At 39.7% G+C, this 18,167-nt stretch overlaps 1 protein-coding gene across 3 annotated transcripts in view; it reads left to right on the top strand.

Annotated features, from left to right (window-relative positions):
- Positions 1-18,167, top strand: part of NELL1 (neural EGFL like 1) — a 950,583-nt gene that overhangs the window by 195,515 nt on the left and 736,901 nt on the right. For all 3 annotated transcript variants that reach the window (XM_053561806.1, XM_053561805.1, XM_053561807.1), the window contains 2 exons: positions 8,234-8,368; positions 9,319-9,421. In XM_053561806.1, coding sequence (XP_053417781.1) covers positions 8,234-8,368; positions 9,319-9,421 — 238 coding nt within the window. The remainder of the gene's footprint in view (positions 1-8,233; positions 8,369-9,318; positions 9,422-18,167) is intronic.

The following is an 18,167-nucleotide window of genomic DNA, read 5'->3' as shown; positions in this document are numbered from 1 at the left end:
CACTTGTGATGTTTCATTTCTTTCTCTGTCCTATCTGGAATTTAGAGTGATACTCTGTAATGGAAACATTTTTAGCCTTGGCATCTGCTATATGGTACAGCAAAAAATAGTTTATTCTTACTGGAAATAGCACTACCTATAGTAAACATATCCATTCATGTCTTTGATACTATTAAGCTGTATCAAATGTTTCCTTGAAAAATGTTTGGAAGCAAGAGGCAATATGTCTCACTTAGATTCCCTGGGAATGGAAAAGGAATTTGCCCACTGGCTATTAAACTAGTAACACTGTGAGGTGATACATGGTCAGAGCCACTGCTGCTTGTAAGCTAATGCATTTTGGATGTAAGAATAATTGCCAATAATCAGAAAGGGCAAAATAGCTATTGTTAGGAACAGATTACTGTCGCAGGAAGGCATTATATTACATTTTTAATACGTGATTCATTTCAGAGCTAGTCCTAAATGAAACGGTGAAGAAGGCCAAGTTTGCCTTTCAACTCCTTCACTTCTATAATTCTGCATTTTTCCCCTCCTTTCCATCTCTTACTTCACAAGCCCCTTCTGAGGACCTGCTATTTGCTGGGCAGTATGTTAGGCACAGAGAGGCAATGGTGAGCAAGACACGATTTCTACCTAGAAGTGTTCTTCCGAGTGGCAAAGCCAAACATGTAAACAATTAGGGGCTTCAATATATATTCATGAAGTGCAGCTTCATAATAAAAGCCCTGAGCCTCATGGAAAAAGACACCGAAAAAATAAAAAATGTGGCTAATGCTGTTGTTATGATACCAGTTGTGGACCTGAGTTCCCGCCTAGGGCAAGGAAGGAATTAGCTTGGGCCTAAGAGACGTTATACTTTGTGAAAGGAAGAATTTTAATAACGGTGTGAAAATGATACATTAATCCTATTCCACCTGCGGCTAAGACTGCTCCTCACCATCCTGGAAAAGAATTGGTGGTAGGTAAGTGTTTTGGGGGGTAAGGCTGACTTTTGGACTCATCCATTGTTCTGTTGAAGACAATGTTTCTTTTTCAAACAAGGTTTATGGCCAAGCCAAGTCCCCTTTTGTTTGGAAGGAGAGATGGAACACTTTTCTAAGAGACAGATTGAGACTGAGGGTTAGATATCTGAAAAACATTAGCTTTTCACTTCAGAGTCTAGTGGAAATGTAAAATATAAGCAATTATTTGCCTTCCCAGCTTGTGGTATACAGGCCTTTCATTTCCTATTGTCTGGTACAGCTTGACCTCAATACCGTTAATTACATTTTAGCTGCTACCCAATTTTTGGAACAAGAAACACGCCACTCGGTCCCAGGCGATTGCGGTTCTCCATTCTCCAGTTTTGAGGATGCCCTTTTCTTTTTTCTTTCTTCCCCATTGTAGGGAATGTCATTTTCTCTTTTTAGTTATGTATTACCTGGGAGCCACATTGAGCTCTGTCTTCAAAACATTATTATGTCAAAATGGGCATTTGTGAGGCAGGAGATATTTAATCATGGGCAATTGCAAGCAGAAAATGGTTTATTCCCCTTCTAAACTCCACCTCTGGCATTTTAGCAGATTTGTAAGTCTGTTCCTTCCAAAGTGTATATATAATTACAATTTGAAAACTGACTACTTTCATTGTTGGCCAAATTTTGATGTAAAGGATCAGCAAGGAAATTTTGGGCTTTACAGGTCAAGAGGCAAAATTGAGGATATCATGTATATGCTTATTTCAGTTAATTGTAATCATTTATAACCATTTAAAATGTAACCATTGAAAACTATAAAACCATTCTTAGCTCACAGCCTTTACAAAAGTAAGTGATGGGCCAGATTTGGGCCACTGGTCTTAGTTTGCCAACTAAGATTCTAACCAGGGTGTTGAACCATTTTTCTTTTATGCCACACAACTCTTGGAAAAAGAGTTGTCTTGGGCCACACATCAAATACACCAACACTAGGGAAAGCTGATGAGAACGAAAAAGGTCCATGCACACTTTTGCTAATATCCAAGACCACAGGTAAGCAAAACAGTCTTCAAATAATCTACATGTGGCCCACAGGCTGCAGGGTGGACACCCAAATTTATTCCAGAAAAAGCTGGAAATTCACTTGTAATAGGTCATATTTGTTAAGCATTTACTATGTGTTAGTTATAATCTTTATTTATATTGACTGTCACTTAAATCCTTTACAGCAATCCTATGAGTTAGGTTTCATTTCCTAGCCTCCTTTACAGATGGGAAGAGCGAAGTTCAGGAAGGTCGGATATGTTTTCCTAAGTGCATGGCAGAGCCTGAACTCAGGTGCTTAGATCTCGAAAAGAGAATCATGATTGAGAAAGTTTATAGTTCAATAAAAGAGGGTTGGAAAGAGAGACAAAAGATATAAAGAGGGAGTGACTGATAGAGAGAAGGCGGTAGACTGGCAGGAGGCTGGAGATACCAACAAGAAGAAAGAGCAACCCAAAAGGAGAGAAGAAGACAAATGTGTTTGATCCTTTCATTGAGATGTGCAACAGATGATGTCTGTTCAGGGTGAAATATGTGAACAAGGGCTTATAGCAGCTTTTCTTTTAATTTTTATTAAATCATAAGTGTGTACATTAACACATTTATGAGGTACAATGTGGTGATTTGGTATACAATGTGAAATGCTTACCTCTAACCGATTAATGTAACTGTCTCCTCGCTTACTTACTTGTGGTAAGACATTCATACTCTATTCTTTTTTCTTTTTTTTTTTGCAGTTTTTGGCCTGGGGCTGGGTTTGAACCCACGCCCTACTCCTTTGAGCCACATACTCTATTCTTTTTTTTTTTTTTTTATTGTTGGGGATTCATTGAGGGTACAATAAGCCAGGTTACACTGATTGCAATTGTTAGGCAAAGTCCCTCTTGCAATCATGTCTTGCCCCCCTATTCTTAATAGTTTAGAAATGTATCATCGCGTTATGCATATTAGGTTAGGGAAGCATAGGCCTCTTCCCACCACAGCTAGTGGTTGAAATAAATAAAAAAATAAAAACAAGGCCTTGTTAATGTACCCTGAACTTCTTATTTTCCTTGGAAATACGTGGGAATTAGCTGAATTCTGTTTTGAAATTCTATGTGCTTTGCTATCAGGACCGCTCTGCACCCCCTTATCTTACGTTATCCACTTAAGGATTTTCAGAACCCACAGACTGCTTCAAATCAGACTGATAAACTAGGATGGGCCCCATGAAGTCTCAGGAAAAGATTCTCTGCGTATTCTCCAGGAAGATGTATTTTCCCTTTGAGCTAGCACCAAGGGCTGAACAGGAAGGTTTTCTTTCTGTGCCTTGTATGTGCCAACCTCATTTCCTTTTTGTTCCCTTTAAAACTGAAGATACAGCACAACGGTGCCCTGTCTTTTTTTTTTTTCTTCATTAAATCATAGCTGTGTACATGCAGCAGTTCCCTTTCAGACAAGCATTTCAGGAAGACCCAGTTCCCTGACTCTGCCCCGCCCCCTTCTCTGTGCTGCTGTGAGAGAAGGAGCTCCAGGCCTGCAGGTTCAGGATGCAGTGAGCTTTGGTGTTCACGTATTTCCTGGGATACCCTGCTGGCACTTTCCTTCTGCCTTTGCAGCTTTCTTCCTTTTGCATCAGCTATGTGACGATTTTCAAAAGTTTTTCGTTCTACATTGAATACAGTGTTTTAGTTGGCTCACACAGTGAAGGCCTTCAGGGTGTGCAGTCTGCCATCTTGGTAGAAGCAGAAGGAGATAGAGTCTGGAAGTGAGAAGCAAGCTGGAAATTGAGCATGGTTCTCGGTGCAAAGAGAATTCTATGGTTCCAGAGTCATCTGGTCTTTAGTTTAATTAAGCTACTATGGCAAGAAGTAGTTCATGGGGTTGGATCAGCTTTGGAGGTTTGATTTGGCTTGTCCTGCAGCGATGGTTAAGATGAGCTTCCAGTCACACAGATCACAGCAGAGATGGTGAATGAGCTTTGGAGTCAGCCTTGTCAGCTTCTGAGTCTCCCTTATTTCACTTTCTTGGATGTTTATACCCTTGAACAAGTCCTAGACACTTGTTCCATTTTGATGACAATTATTCCTGATTTTGTAAAGATTTCATGAGACTGGGAAAGTGCGGTTTGCTGCATGGCACATAATACTGAACATTCACTGGTGTACTACATTCTACATTCAGTGGTAGCTGTTGTCATTTATACTGTTAAATCTAGAAAAAGTAGGCAACCATGAAGGGAAGGTGCACTCTAAGGAAATGTACATCTTCTCCAGTGGCTTGGAATCACACTCAAGACAGAGGCTGTGAGGTGCTATCAGGGTCTGGGCTCCATGAGGTCCTGGAAGGCAGCAGGGAGTCCTTATACTTGGGTCAAAGTGGGCACCGCCTCTTTGAGGAAGCCATCCCAGTGTACAAGCTGGACAGGACGTGATAGCCAAAGTCAGGTCAAACCAAACACATCCAGAATCCAGATCAGCCTAAGGTCTGTTTAGGAGTGTTCACTGTTTCTTTTCTCCTTTTAGGAGTGTGGGTGCTGGTCAACGACTATATCCTGGCTTGATATAGAACAGATCAGGAGAGCAGCTTGCACTCACATTCAGGTGACAGGGGTCAGGGTAGGTAAGAGCTCTCTTAAGGAATCCTGGCATTTTGGCAAACCACACTTTTTTTAAGGCAGAGAAGATGTGGGGCCATTACCTAAAGTAATGTGGTCCCCTAAAACATCCTGTAGTGATCCACAAGTGTCCACCATTCCCCTAGCTTATCCTAGAATTTCTCCCAGGTAGTCTTGACATTGTGGGAACCAACCACTTGCAGGAACAGGTACATTGTGATGGGGTCAGGCTCCCTCTTACTCTTAATCCCACCTGTGTTCTACTTCCACTCTACCTTCAAGCTCAGAAAGAAGGGACACTAGAAACTGGAAATTTCTTGATTACTTCTGTTTAAAATGTTGACAAATCTGTATACAAATCAAGCAGCACTTGGAGTGGCATTTCAGCTTGTAACATATTTAATTTTGAGATTTTCATTGTTTCAAAGAGCTCAATAATGATTTTTCAAGTAAGCCTAAAAGGTTTAACAATAGAAAATTTCTTTTTTTCCCTTCCATATAGCAAATGCCAAATAAATAGTATTACAAAGGAAAAAAAAAAAAGCCAATTCACAATATGACTAATGTATTTAAATCCATTCATTGACCTCCTTCTATGAAAAAGGCCTCTGCTGTCTACCTGTGAATGTGTAGAATTGAGAATCAATGATTTGGTCCGTGGTTGCTTAAATAAATATGTGAACCAAAGGAAGGTAGAATAGAGATGTAGATTTGATACCCTATCTGTTTTGGATCTGCAGATATTCTTGGAGAAAATGGCAGGTAGCAGAGAAATAGCTTTTGAAAATGAATTTGTGTAAATTTAGTATGCTAATGCCAGTGGCAGAAAATGTAATCCAATTTTTTGATGTAGAGTTGTTTGTCTCTTTTATTGTTGTTATAGGATTTAGCAGGGGAAAAGGGAAGGCAAGACTACATATTAAATGCCTTTGAAAAATTAACTTTTTACCTTTATATCCCTTTGCCTTTATGTCCATCTGATGAACTCATTATTAGAGAGATTAGAGCTTTTCAGAATTGTCAGAAAAGGCTAAGTATGTTAAAAATAGAAACAAAATAAATCTTGAGAATACTTTGATTATGTTAAAACTAAGGTTTTCCTTGGAATTGAGTTTTGTGGTAAGTATAGCTTACCTTCTGGGGCAGTACTAGAAATTGCCAATATTACCCTTAGTTAAGGTTCTAGATTTTTAGAAAACTTGGGTAGATAGACAATTGCCTTTTCAATCGTTTAGTCTTTACGAACTTCTTTCTTGGAGTGATACAGACTGTTACAGGAAAGCAGGCACTGCTCTTCTCACAAGGGCACCCAATTCTGAGCCTTTTTTAGGAAAAATGGAGATCTAGTTCAACTATTTGCTGTTAAATCCAAGGTCATACATACATCAGTCACTACCTTATGTAGGATTATTGTGGCTATAGAAATGAAGTAAGGATATGAAGTGATAAACTATCACTTTTTATTATCTCTCTATCTGTTGGTTTCACACCTATGGATTCAAACAAGCTTGGATCAAAAATATTCAGAGAAATTCAACAAAGTTACTGAAAACAAAACTTGAATTTGCTGTGTACTACATTGAATCTGTACAAAAGAAGTGATGTGTAGGTGTTGTATTACTTATTACAAGTAATCTAGAGATGATTTGGAATGTGTGAATGTGTGTGTGTAGGTTATATGCAAATACTACACTATTTTATATAAGGGAATTGAGCATTAGTGGATTTGGAAGCTGTAGAGAGTTCTAGAAGCAATCCCCCATGGACCCTGAGGGATGACTATTGGAAATGTATTTTATCTGTTTCCTAAAGAATTTCCAAAGAACTTGATGATTGTAATGCTAGAATTCTGTTATCCGGCTGATTTAAATGAAATGAATTTTTGGAAGATCTTGCTTAATAGAGGGAGTGATAGGAAGCTAATATTTCAGGTAGAATCAACTCAGTTCTTTGTTGGATGACCACAGTGCATGCATTTTGTTCAGGATCCTTTCGTTATTTTCTCTTCCTTTGGCTACCATCCACAAAAGGCAGACAAGGAACATGTTTTTCTAAGAAATTTTAAAATCCTAGAGGAAAAGAATGAAATAAATGACCAAAAAAAGTTAGAATTGCACGTGGATTCCACTTCCAGTAAGTAGAAATGTTATGAATAATTGAGATGAGTGTACATAGAACGCAACCATAGTTAATGCAGAAAGGTGATGGAAGTCATTATTCCTCAGGTTCAACTATTATACCTAAAATATTAGCTCAAAATGGTCTTACTTGCATTAAAGATTCAATCGATCTATGTGGAGAAAGTACTTAAGACAGACGCATACATATGATTGAGAAGGAAAAAGATAGACTGTTAGGAAAAATCTTAGGAAGTGGAATTACTTTTTCAATCATGGTGGTCTCTATGTAAAGAAAAGATAAGAGGATAATATTGATACTTGGTTCAGTTACTCTTGGTATGGACATGGCAACAGGCATCACACCAAAGTATTATGTTTAGGGTTTTTTTGCACCATATTTTTGAAGACAAACTGGAGTGGGTTACATGAAAAGTGATTAGAAGAGAGAACTAAAGCCATGTTACGAGGAGCTGTTGAGGGGACTTGGTGGTGTTGAATGTGGTCAAGAGAGAGATGAGGACAGATTAGCCTTAAATGTTTGAAGATGAGGCTTGCTCAGGATGCATTCTAAGGAAAACCTTGATCCAGCAGCACAAAAGGAGAGATTCTATAGGTTAAACCTAGAAAGATGTTTCAAAATTCCAGAGCTAACATAAAAAGTGCCTTTTTTTTGCAAGATAATAAGTGTCCCTCCACTGGAGATGTCCAAACAGAAGCTCAATAATCACTAGGGGTTTCTTGTGAGATTATTATAATCCCTTTCAGTGGGAAGATTCTAAGACTCTATGGTTAATGGTAATGATTACCATTCATTAGTGGTAATCATTTATCATTCATTTATCATTAGAAAAATGATAAAATTTATGTTTTACAAAATCCTGATCTTAACTAAGTTTAATTACCTCTCCTGACCTTATATGACCACCAAGGTTAATTCCTGGGGCATTCCAGTTGAGGAATCTTGACTGGGGTAGCGGGGGGTGAGGGGGGGAAACGAAATCCTCTTGAGACTTCTGTTTTGTGGCTCCAGCTCTCCAGAATTCTTCATCAGAGAGCAAGCAGTGACTTCCTAGTTTGTAAACCACGATATTCTGTTTAGAAGAACATGGAGAGGATGGTGGGAGATGAGTGTGAGTGCACTGGAGTTCTGATTAAATCTCCTGTAAACATTGTAACGAATCCTTGAGAACTTATCCATTATGAGTGTTTCTGTGTGGGCTTGAGCTGAAAGTATACACATTTATGAACACCCGTGAGGTTTCTGAGATACAGTTCAATGTCTCATTTGGTATTCATTAGACCATGGGAGACAATATGTCTTCAATTTAGAGCAATTCTACCTTGTTTAAAAAATCCCACAAACCAGAAAAACAGATTCCGCTAAGGATCAGGGACCTACTCTGAACATTTTTTTCCTCTTTCTGTTTGGAATTTTTCTTTTCTTTTTTCTGCTAGCCTTGTTAGGATGATGCAATCAACATCTAGAAGTTATACTTAGTAATTCTTGTTTGCAGCTAAATTATGCAGAGACAAGACTTAGTCAACTGGAGAACTGTCATTGTGAAAAGACCTGTCAAGTGAGTGGACTGCTCTATCGAGACCAAGACTCCTGGGTTGACGGTGACCACTGCAGGAACTGCACCTGCAAAGTAAGCCCCTCCACAAATAAATAAATAGCAGCAGTGGTCAGGGGACAGGTTCAGTAATGACAGTGTAATCTGGTTCTTTAGTATGTAATGTTAAATTTAGGAAGTGTTACCTTTTTAAACAGCACTCGCTATCCGTCTGAGCAATTGTGAAGTCATGCTGGAAAAGTGTCATTTGTTATATAAATACTTCAAAATTAAAATCTGCTTTCCATGGCCAACACATTCTAATTTGACTTAATATTATTATTCAGTAATGTACTGTTTAGAATTTGGAATACAGATAAAGGAAGAGGCTCTACTGATTTTTAAACAACTGTTAGCTTTAGTCATGGTTAGAATACATTTAAAAAGGGGGGTTAATCAGACTCTAGGTCTTTTAATTGTATTTTACAAGATATATTCATAACCTGTTTTAGAGAAAACTGCAAGGCGTTCCCTCTCCCAGCCCACAGCTTTTGGCATATCCATGATTTGTACACTTCTTCATCTGTTTGAGAGAATTACAAAAGTTCCCTCCAAAAATTAGTATGTAAAACCTGTCCAGCTGAAATTACTTGATAAATATCTGGAGAATGCTATTGTTTGTCCAGGAAAATACAAAACAGATTGTTAGAGCCTCAGAAATGATTGACAGGGGCTGCAAATGTGTTATTTATGTTCTTGTTAAAATAGACTTTGTGTTTTCTGCATCATCTATGTAGCCCACGTGGGCAGGTGGGATGAAGCCGGTGATGTCTATCAGAAAAGGAATTGAGGTGGCGCGGGTTCATTCAGGCTGGAGAAAGTATGTTATCTGTGGTGCTGGGGTGGACTGGGAATTCCTCATCCTGCTTATGTTTCCCTGATAAGGTTTCTGGGCTGAGACGTGAACTTTTATGACAATAGAATCTTTTCAAGAATACTCTTGAGATTTTTTTCCCCTGTTCTTCCTTCCTCTCTTCCCTTCTCAGAGTGGTGCTGTGGAATGCCGAAGGATGTCCTGCCCCCCTCTCAATTGTTCCCCAGACTCCCTCCCCGTGCACATTGCTGGCCAGTGCTGTAAGGTCTGCCGACGTAAGTACTGACTGAGGCTCAGAGTGGACCTCTGTGTTTTGAGATTTATTTTACCTGTTTCTTTGGTGATTGACATTGATGAAATGAAGCATTAGCAGTTGATGTAATAGTAAATATATGATAAAAAGAGCCAGACTATTTTAATCGCTTGCTATGTGGTAGACACTTAACATGGGCTATTTTTTTTTCTTTCAAATTTTTCCAACTCTTATTACTGTTACTACCCCAGTCTATGTGGAGGAAACTTGTGTTCACAGGGGTTAAGCCATTTGTTCAGGGTCAAACAACAGAGTAGGATTGATCTGTAAGCCTATAATTCTTAACCTCCATGGGCTTCAGTCCCCTCATTTTGAATAATCAAATTAAGGACAAATTCTGTGTTTTGGCTTTTGTGAGGTTGTAGCTAGATTTTCTTGTCATTATGGGGCTTTTGTTAGGAATTTCAGGATGAAATTCAGTTAAAACACTGAAGCAATTTTCCTTCAACTTTGACTTGTCCATGTTATGTAATGATTTAAAAGTCTTCTTTTCATTTGTATTGCAAAGGGCACTATTTCAAATGAAATAAGTGAAATGAACCTCAAGGCAAGCTGTGAGAATAAAAGCTATCATTTAGAATCCTTGGTGTGTGCCATGTACCGGGCTGGGTGCTTTCATTCCATTACCCTAATGAATTGTCCCCAGCAGCCTTTATGGTAGGTGTTGTTATCTCTGTTTTACTAAGAGCTCAGGCTTGGGAAAGTTAACTCACCAAGGTCACAAAGCTGGTGAGTGACAGAGTTGAGATATCAAACTAATTTTGTTAACTGCAAAGCTTGTTTTTTTCATCAGATAATATGGTCTTCTCCAGAAGAGTTCTGGTGAGATACGTGGCATCCTCTGGATATTATTCACGGTTATTTCATTACCCAAAGAAGCCCACCACTGTCAGTTGGTCCTTCAAACAGAGTAGTCTGTCTTTTTAACAAAAACAGACTGTCAGCTAGTGGAAGTGGGGAGAGCTGATCTGGCCACAGCAGCCCAAATATTTGTTGAACTCTTTCAAAAGGAATTCTGGTATCTTCCTTATTTTCATGGTTGGCACAGAATACCCATTGTTCTGGAGGGTATACACAGAGTTGGTCTAAAGAAAAGAGCTTTCTTGTTTCTGTTCCATAAGCTTTTGGAAGTATGTCTGGCAATGCTGGTAGCTCAAGTGTCTGAGTATTGAACTATAGGTAAATCTCATGATAGAAAAATAGTTGTTGGTAGGTGCAGATTATTTTCTCCAATCTTAATATCCTATATAATGGCAGGCAAAAAAGTTGAAAAACTATTAGGAATTTGTTAAAAAACATGAGTTTTTTTAGTTTATCATTTTTTTTTAAATTTCAAAGTATTATGAGGGTAGAATAGTTTTCGTTACATGGACCACTTTAATAATGCTTGAGTCGTGGTTATAAGTGTGACCATCACCCAGATAATGTTCATTGTACCTTTTAGGTAGGTTTTAACTCATGCACTCCTCCCTACTCCCCCTTGCTTGATTTCCATTGAGTTTTACTTCTGTCTATACAGATTTGTGCTCTTCAGTTAGTTCCAATTTAATAGCAAATACATGTGGCGTTCATTTTCCATTATTTAGATACTTCACTAGGATAATGGTCTCCAGTTCCATCCAAATTGTTGCAAAAGGTATCCTTTTTCATGGCTGAGTAGTATTCCACAATATACATATACCTTACTCCTGTTAGAATGGATTTTATTAAAAAGTCCAAAAACGGTAGATGCTGGTGTGGATGTATGGAGAAAGGAAAGCTTATACACTTTGTTATGACTGCCAATTAGTACAACTTCTATGGAAAACAGTATGGACATAGTTCAAAGAAATAAAAGTAATTCATTATTTTGAGTTCCTGAACACATCTGTGAATATTTTCTTTTGATAGTTGTTGTTTGGACATGTGAGTAATAAGGCCTTCAGCAGTTTTGTGTTTTAACCTTTTGATATTTTTATTCCTTATTTGTTAATTTTCTTTTTTAAATTAATTTTTAATTAAAATTATAACTGTATACATTATGGGTACAATGTGATGATTTGCTATGTAATATGGAGTGCTTAAATCAAGCTGATTAACACTGCCATCATCTCACTTATTTTTTGTGGTAAGACTTTTAAAATTTACTCTTAGTTATTTTGAAACATAGCCTTGCATTAAGCACATTTAGAGAGATCCCACCAAATGCCCTCCCTTCTCCCACCAATCACCCTCCCCCTGCTAGCTCCGCTCTCCCTTCTCACCCCTTCACCTTGCTAGAGTATATTTGTGTTTTATGATTTGTATGAGTAAATGTTTATATATATAACTCTAGGCTTAATGATAGCTGGGTCAAAGATGAGATTAAGAAGGAAATCATCAGATTTTTGGAACAGAATGATAATGAAGACACAAACTATCAAAACCTGTGGGACAGTGCAAAGGCAGTCCTAAGAGGGAAATTTATAGCCTTAGAAGCCTTCATCCAGAAAACAGAAAGGGAGCAAGTCAGCAACCTACTAGGCCATCTTATGCAACTGGAAAAGGAAGATTGGTCCAACTTTTGATATTTTAAAATGTTATAAAAGCGAGGCACTTATTGTATAACATTAGAAAACAGAGAAAGATAAAGACCAAGATAAAAAATTCACCCAGAATACCACCACTTGGAAGCAAATTACTTTGGAAAGTTCAGTGATTTCATTTGCCTTACATTTTTTTGTATGTGTAGATAGTTGAAATCAAGTTGAGACAATTGTATATTCCACTTTGTTGACTTACCATCATCACTTACATGGAATACTACATTTTAAAAATTCTTTTTTTTTTTTTTTTTTTGTGGTTTTTGGCCGGGGCTGGGTTTGAACCCACCACCTCCAGCATATGGGACAGGCGCCCTACTCCTTGAGCCACAGGCACCACCCTACATTTTAAAAATTCTGTGTAAGCCTCATTTTAATGAGCTTCATAGTTTTATTACATTGTTAAGGCTGTTGCATAACTTTTTCAAAACTATTCCCCAATTGTTGTGTATCTAGGTTGTTTCTCATTTTTTACTATTACAAATTGCTCCTCAATAACATGTTTTGCATGGAAAAACACATTTTTGTTTTTGTATTTTGCATTTTCTTACGATACAATTCTCTAGAATAGAATGGGCCTAAGACTGACATTTTCAAGGCCCTTGATATATATCATTAAATTGTCCTCTCACTAGACGGACGGGTGGGGGTAGTCATTTTTAATTATTTCGATAGTTTGGAGTTTGTTTTTTTTTTTTGGCTTTAGGCCGGGGCTAGGTTTGAAACTGCCACCTCCGGCATATGGGACCGGCGCCCTACTCCTTGAGCCACAGGCGCCGCCGATAGTTTGGAGTTTTAAAAATTATTTCAGAAAGTTGCTCAATCTTACCAAGATGTTGATACACACCAACTAAAACATAAGGGTGGAATTTTTTTTTTTGCCTGTGTGTTAAATTCATAGCAATTTAGTTCAGTAGCATTAATTTTCTCAGCAGTTCCAACTTGTAGTTTGGTATATTCAGAGTTTAATAAAGTGGGAATACAAATAAATTATTAAAAACACTGCTCAAGAAAAATTTACCAAAAAAAAGATACAAGGCACCTCTGATAATTAAAAGGTTGAGAGCCTCTGGGCCAGAGGGCTTTGATTTCTCTCTAGTTTTTAATAGAAATATGCACTAGACAGTTATTGCATACTGGTGCCTGGTTGGAATAAAGATGAAGGGGCCCTCCCTGCTTTAAAGGAGCTCATTTTTGAGTTAGAAACATGGTTTGCAGTGTTCAGAAAAAGTAAATGCCCTGATGTTAGAGATATTGTGTAGGGAGCACTGGTAGACCCAGAGGAACAGCCTGGGAAGGTGGTGGAGGATACTGGCGATGAGCTTGGGATGCCTCCTCAAGGAAGTGGAGCCAAGTTAAATATTTTTAACCTTCTAGAAGATGTCTTTGGGGAGTTGAGCAGTGGATTGGAGAAGAGGAGAATGAAGGCAGTTAGAGGAGAGTATAACACCAATTGGGGGAATTTCTAGAAGTTCTCAAATGTTTTCACATCAGAAAAATGATGGAGAATATTTACTTGGTTGTTCTAATCAAATATGATAACTATGTGAGATAATGCATATACTAATTAGCTTGATTTAGCTATTCCACAATATATATGAATTTCATAACATCAAGTTGTACACCATAAATATGCAGTTTATATATCAATTAAAAAATCTAGAAAAAAGACAAAAAATAAAGTGTATGGTGTATGAAAAACATATCATTGAATCTTTTTAATCTCTTAATAATTTGACAATCTGCATTATTTTATTGACTTAGTCTATTCACATTTAGCATTTTTATGAATATAGTTGAAACAACTATTGTTTAATACTAAGTTTTTTCTTGGGTCAGTTTTTTATTTTGATTTTTTTTTTCTGGACAGTTGCTCCATGTGAAATTCATCACATGTGCATTAAAAAATTTTTCTTAAGCTTCTCTCTGGGTTTAGGTGGGGCAGTATTCCAGGAACGTTGAGGAAAGGTATTGATCTAACTCAGAAAGAAAGGAGCCCGTATATAAAAGCAAATGGTTTTGTCTGCTCACTGAGTAAGTGTTCTTGCACTTGTCATGGCCTCAGGAACTGCAATACTTTTGTATCTTTTGGAAATAGGAAAGAACTTTATCTGAGCATCCACGGGGGTGCAAAGTGGTGCAGGAGTTTCATTCCTTAAACACTTGTGGGTGTCTGCTCTATTCAAGGCGTATTTGACATACCTTGCTGCACATTAAAATCTCCTGGGGGGCTGCTTCAACTGTTCATTCCCAGGGCCCCTCCCAGCCCTACTAAATCAGAATCTCCAGGCAAGGGTATCCTGAAATCCATATTCTTTAGGTAGACAGATTTGAGAACTATGAAAGAGGGGAGGGTAGAAGGCAGATGGAGAAGAAATCTTTCCTTTATAAAGGGCAGCATTTGCAAAGGAAGAGAGGTGGCAGAGGACAAAGTAGAGTGTGCTCCGTGAACTCAGAATTTTTTTTTAGCTGAAGAAGTAGAAATGAAGCTGCAAAGGTGTTTTGGGGATGGATGTGGAAGACTGTATTCCGTGGAAGCCTTCCAGGAATCCTTACCGGGGTCCCTCTCCCAAACACTGTTCTGGATACCACAGTGAATGCACGTGGCCCATTTGCTCTATGTCAATCACTGTGCTGAGGCATTTTATGTGCATTCGTTCATTTAATTCTGCTAACAACCCAAAGTAGATTCCACCGTCATCCCCGTTTTACAGATCGGGAAGTGAACCATAGAGAGAAGTAACTTGTCCAAGGTCTCTCAGCTTTGGTGGACCCAAAATAAAGTTCAGGTAGGGTCAGACTCCAGAGCTCATGCTCTTACCTGTCTGCTCCACCCATTGCTTTCCAGAGAGATGCCCACGTTCTTCCAATGAGGAGTGTTATTTAACAGGAACACTGTATAAGATACAGAGGTAGCACAGAGGAGTGATCAAGTCCATCTTGTGTGTGTGTGAGGGGAGAGTGAGAGAGAGAAAAACTTCATAGGTAACAGCTGAGCAGGGTGTTGACCAATGAGTAGGAGTTTATCAGGTAGGCAGGAACATACCTGCCAGAGGGAATCACACAGAGGGCAAAGTCATGGCAATGAAGCAGCATTGGTTTGGGTACTTAAAAGCAAGGTTTTCAACCATGGTTGTGGCATAATCAAAGATATGCTCTTTGAATGGCCACTGCATCAAGAGAGCTCAAATAATTTTAGGCAAGGGGGCCTAGGGGTGGGATCTGGGCATATTCCAGGCAGAGGTGATGAGACTGGCAGGCAGACACTGCCTGGGGAGATGCAGAGGAGTAACAGCCAGAGGACCTGGTGTGTGATAGATTCTCCACACACACTGTTTTGCATGGATCAGGGACAGAGGGTCTGTGAGTGAACAGTTGGCAGGTTTTGAACCAGAGCCTGTGGGAGACTCATAGTGTGATTAACAGAAATAAGACAGGTGGAGGAAGTAGTTTGGCGAATGTTACATGCCATTTGGTGTGTGAGAGTTGGAGGTGCCTGAGGGATGACTAGTTTGATGTGGGTGTCTTGCTCGTAAGAGGTGATACACATATCCGATGCCAGGGCTGTGTACTAGCTCAGTGAGGGAAGAAGGATCCTTGGGTGTTCAGCCCCTCTGATCTGCTGCTCTCCTTTAAAGTGTAAAACAGAGTGCTGATTTTGACATGCTAAGCTGCTGAGTGCCAAGGGATGGCCAGAGTGTGTGTGGAGTACAAATGCCTAAATAAAGACAGAGAAGCCTCACATCCACCCCTGACAGAGGCATCCAGCCGTACCTGTCAGTTGTTTATTCAGTGCACACCCAAATGGCAAAAGCGTCCAATCATTGCACTAGAGAAATCAAGGTCAAATTTGAAGAGCCAGATGTCGGAGGGTGCAGAACGATACAGTGGCATAAGTCTTTCTTACTATGCCCAGGACATTTGTTTCTGGCGTAATGGAGAAGGGTGCTGGTGCCAGGTTTCAATGTTGTGCTCGGGCACTGTGAAATATTCCAGTTTGCATGTTACCAGTGTGATAGGAAGTGCTTTAGGTATTCATTTACATTTCTACTTACACTAAAAGCTGTTGGAACAGAGTCCCAAATGCCCTAGCCAAAAGCGCCAGAGCCTGACTCACCTTGCTTGAATTTACTCAGACATCAAAAAACGAGCCGTTTGGCGGTAGATGGAGAGGTCGGATAATGAGGACTGATGTTAGGCCTACCAGGGCAGTAGCAGGAAGGAGGGGCACTGTCAGAGAAGTGGGGTGAGTATGAGAAAGCAGGAGAAATTCTGTGACCTCCAGTGGTGATCCTGGAATTTGCCCTAAGATAACTTCATGGACACGTACGTTCTGCACCTGTGCCAAAGTTGCAACTGGCTGATACATGCGGGGCTATGTCCATACTATTCATCTGCCTCCAAACACCCTCCTGCTGTGTGAGGATGTAAAGTTCAGTGGACATTTAATTTTTATACTAGACAGGTGGATTTGAGGGATGGACATGTCTTCATATGTGGTATGAATGCAAATAATGAGACATTCTTATCTCCAGATAGAAGTTCTGGGATGAATCTGTCAAGGAGGGAGAAAGGAATTGGGCAAATGTTTTAAGACAGATCAGCAGGCATGTTAATACCATTGTAGGACTGGCAAGGGGCAAAGGAGAAAGAAAAGTCTATTTCTTTGCTTCCTAGCCTGGGTCAAGAAGCAGATGGCAGATTTGACAGCAGTGCACTTAGCAAACTGTCACTCTGGAACGAGCCACCTTGCCAAGTTGGCAGCAGCTGTGTTTGGGAGTGTGGAAATGTATTACACAGGAATTTCAGGAGTTGGAGGCGTGGTTTCCACATGCAAGTAAATTTGGGAATCTGGATCATCATTAGGACCAGTCATACTGATTTATCTGGAAGATTGAGGCTTAGAAGACGATTAGGGATAGCTTTTTACTTAGTGAAGGGAGGAAAGTTCCTACCTATAAAACTATATTTATCCTCCACTTCCTTTTTATATCACTTTCAATGTTTAACAGCCCAAATAACTGTTGATTGAACAGCCCAAATAACTCTGATTTGGAGATCAAGAAATTTGACTGGTTTTCGTGACCAGATAGAACCTCATTAATTCTGCAACTATTTATTATTGCAAATAATAAGTCCAGAGAGATCCTGGACTTGGGGCTGGAGATAAAACTATGAAAAGACACATTTCCTACCCCCATAGAAGTTGCAGTAGGTGGTGGGGGGTATACAATTAAATGGGCAAATAGGATACAATGTGATATGTGCTTAGTTAGTGCTAGGACCAAAGTGCAATAGAAGCACAAAGTTGGGGCAACTAATTGATGTTAGAGGTCAGGAGTAACTTCTTGAGGGAAGTCAGGCCTAAGCTGAAACTGATGGGGATTGGGAGGCTGCTGGTGCAAGGTGGACAGCATGTCCTGCAGTGTTGCTATAGAAGAGACCAGCGTGTGCGGAGCCTGGAAGTGAGAGAGAGCGTGGCTACAGCGTATGTGGAGGTGTGAATGCCTGGGAGGGTGAACCCTGAAGCTTGAGACAAGGTGGAGCAACATGCCTGGCCCTGCGAGCTAATTAAGGAATTTGGACTTTATTCTGGGGGCATTAGGGACCATAATAATTTTAAACAGGGCTCTTTAAAAAATATGCCTGACCATAGTGTGGGGAAGGATGAAAGAAACCTGAGACTAGGACGTGGGAGAGTTAGGATTTTTCTGTATACAAAGAAGAGGGATGACACTAGCCTAAATGGAGACAGTGTCTGGGGGCAGAGGTTGGGGGAAGAAAAGCAGATCGACCTGAGAAATGGAAGAAGGAAGCACTGGTAGGATTTGGGCAGTGATTGGGACAGGGGTTGAGTAAGAGAGAGAGCTTGGAGGGACTCCAGGCACCGGGTGTGGATGCTGGGATGGGTGTCCCTGCCACTCACTGAGGCGGGGACAGAGGAATGGAGTGTTTGGGCAGGGAGTGGGGTTGCCACAGGTCAGGTTCTGAGAAGAAACAGACTCTTAAATGGTGCTTTGCATGCACCGTGTCAGGAAGTGCTCTCAGGATCGATTCTGGCAGCGAAGGAAGTAGAGCTGGGCAGAAGGAGAAGTTGAGCTGCAGTGGTAACAAGAAATGCCTCAATCACTGCTACAGGGCTCTCTG

The sequence above is a fragment of the Nycticebus coucang genome, chromosome 14 (genome assembly GCF_027406575.1).
Source record: "Nycticebus coucang isolate mNycCou1 chromosome 14, mNycCou1.pri, whole genome shotgun sequence".
Lineage (NCBI taxonomy): Eukaryota > Metazoa > Chordata > Mammalia > Primates > Lorisidae > Nycticebus > Nycticebus coucang.
This window is presented reverse-complemented; position numbering and strand designations above follow the sequence as displayed.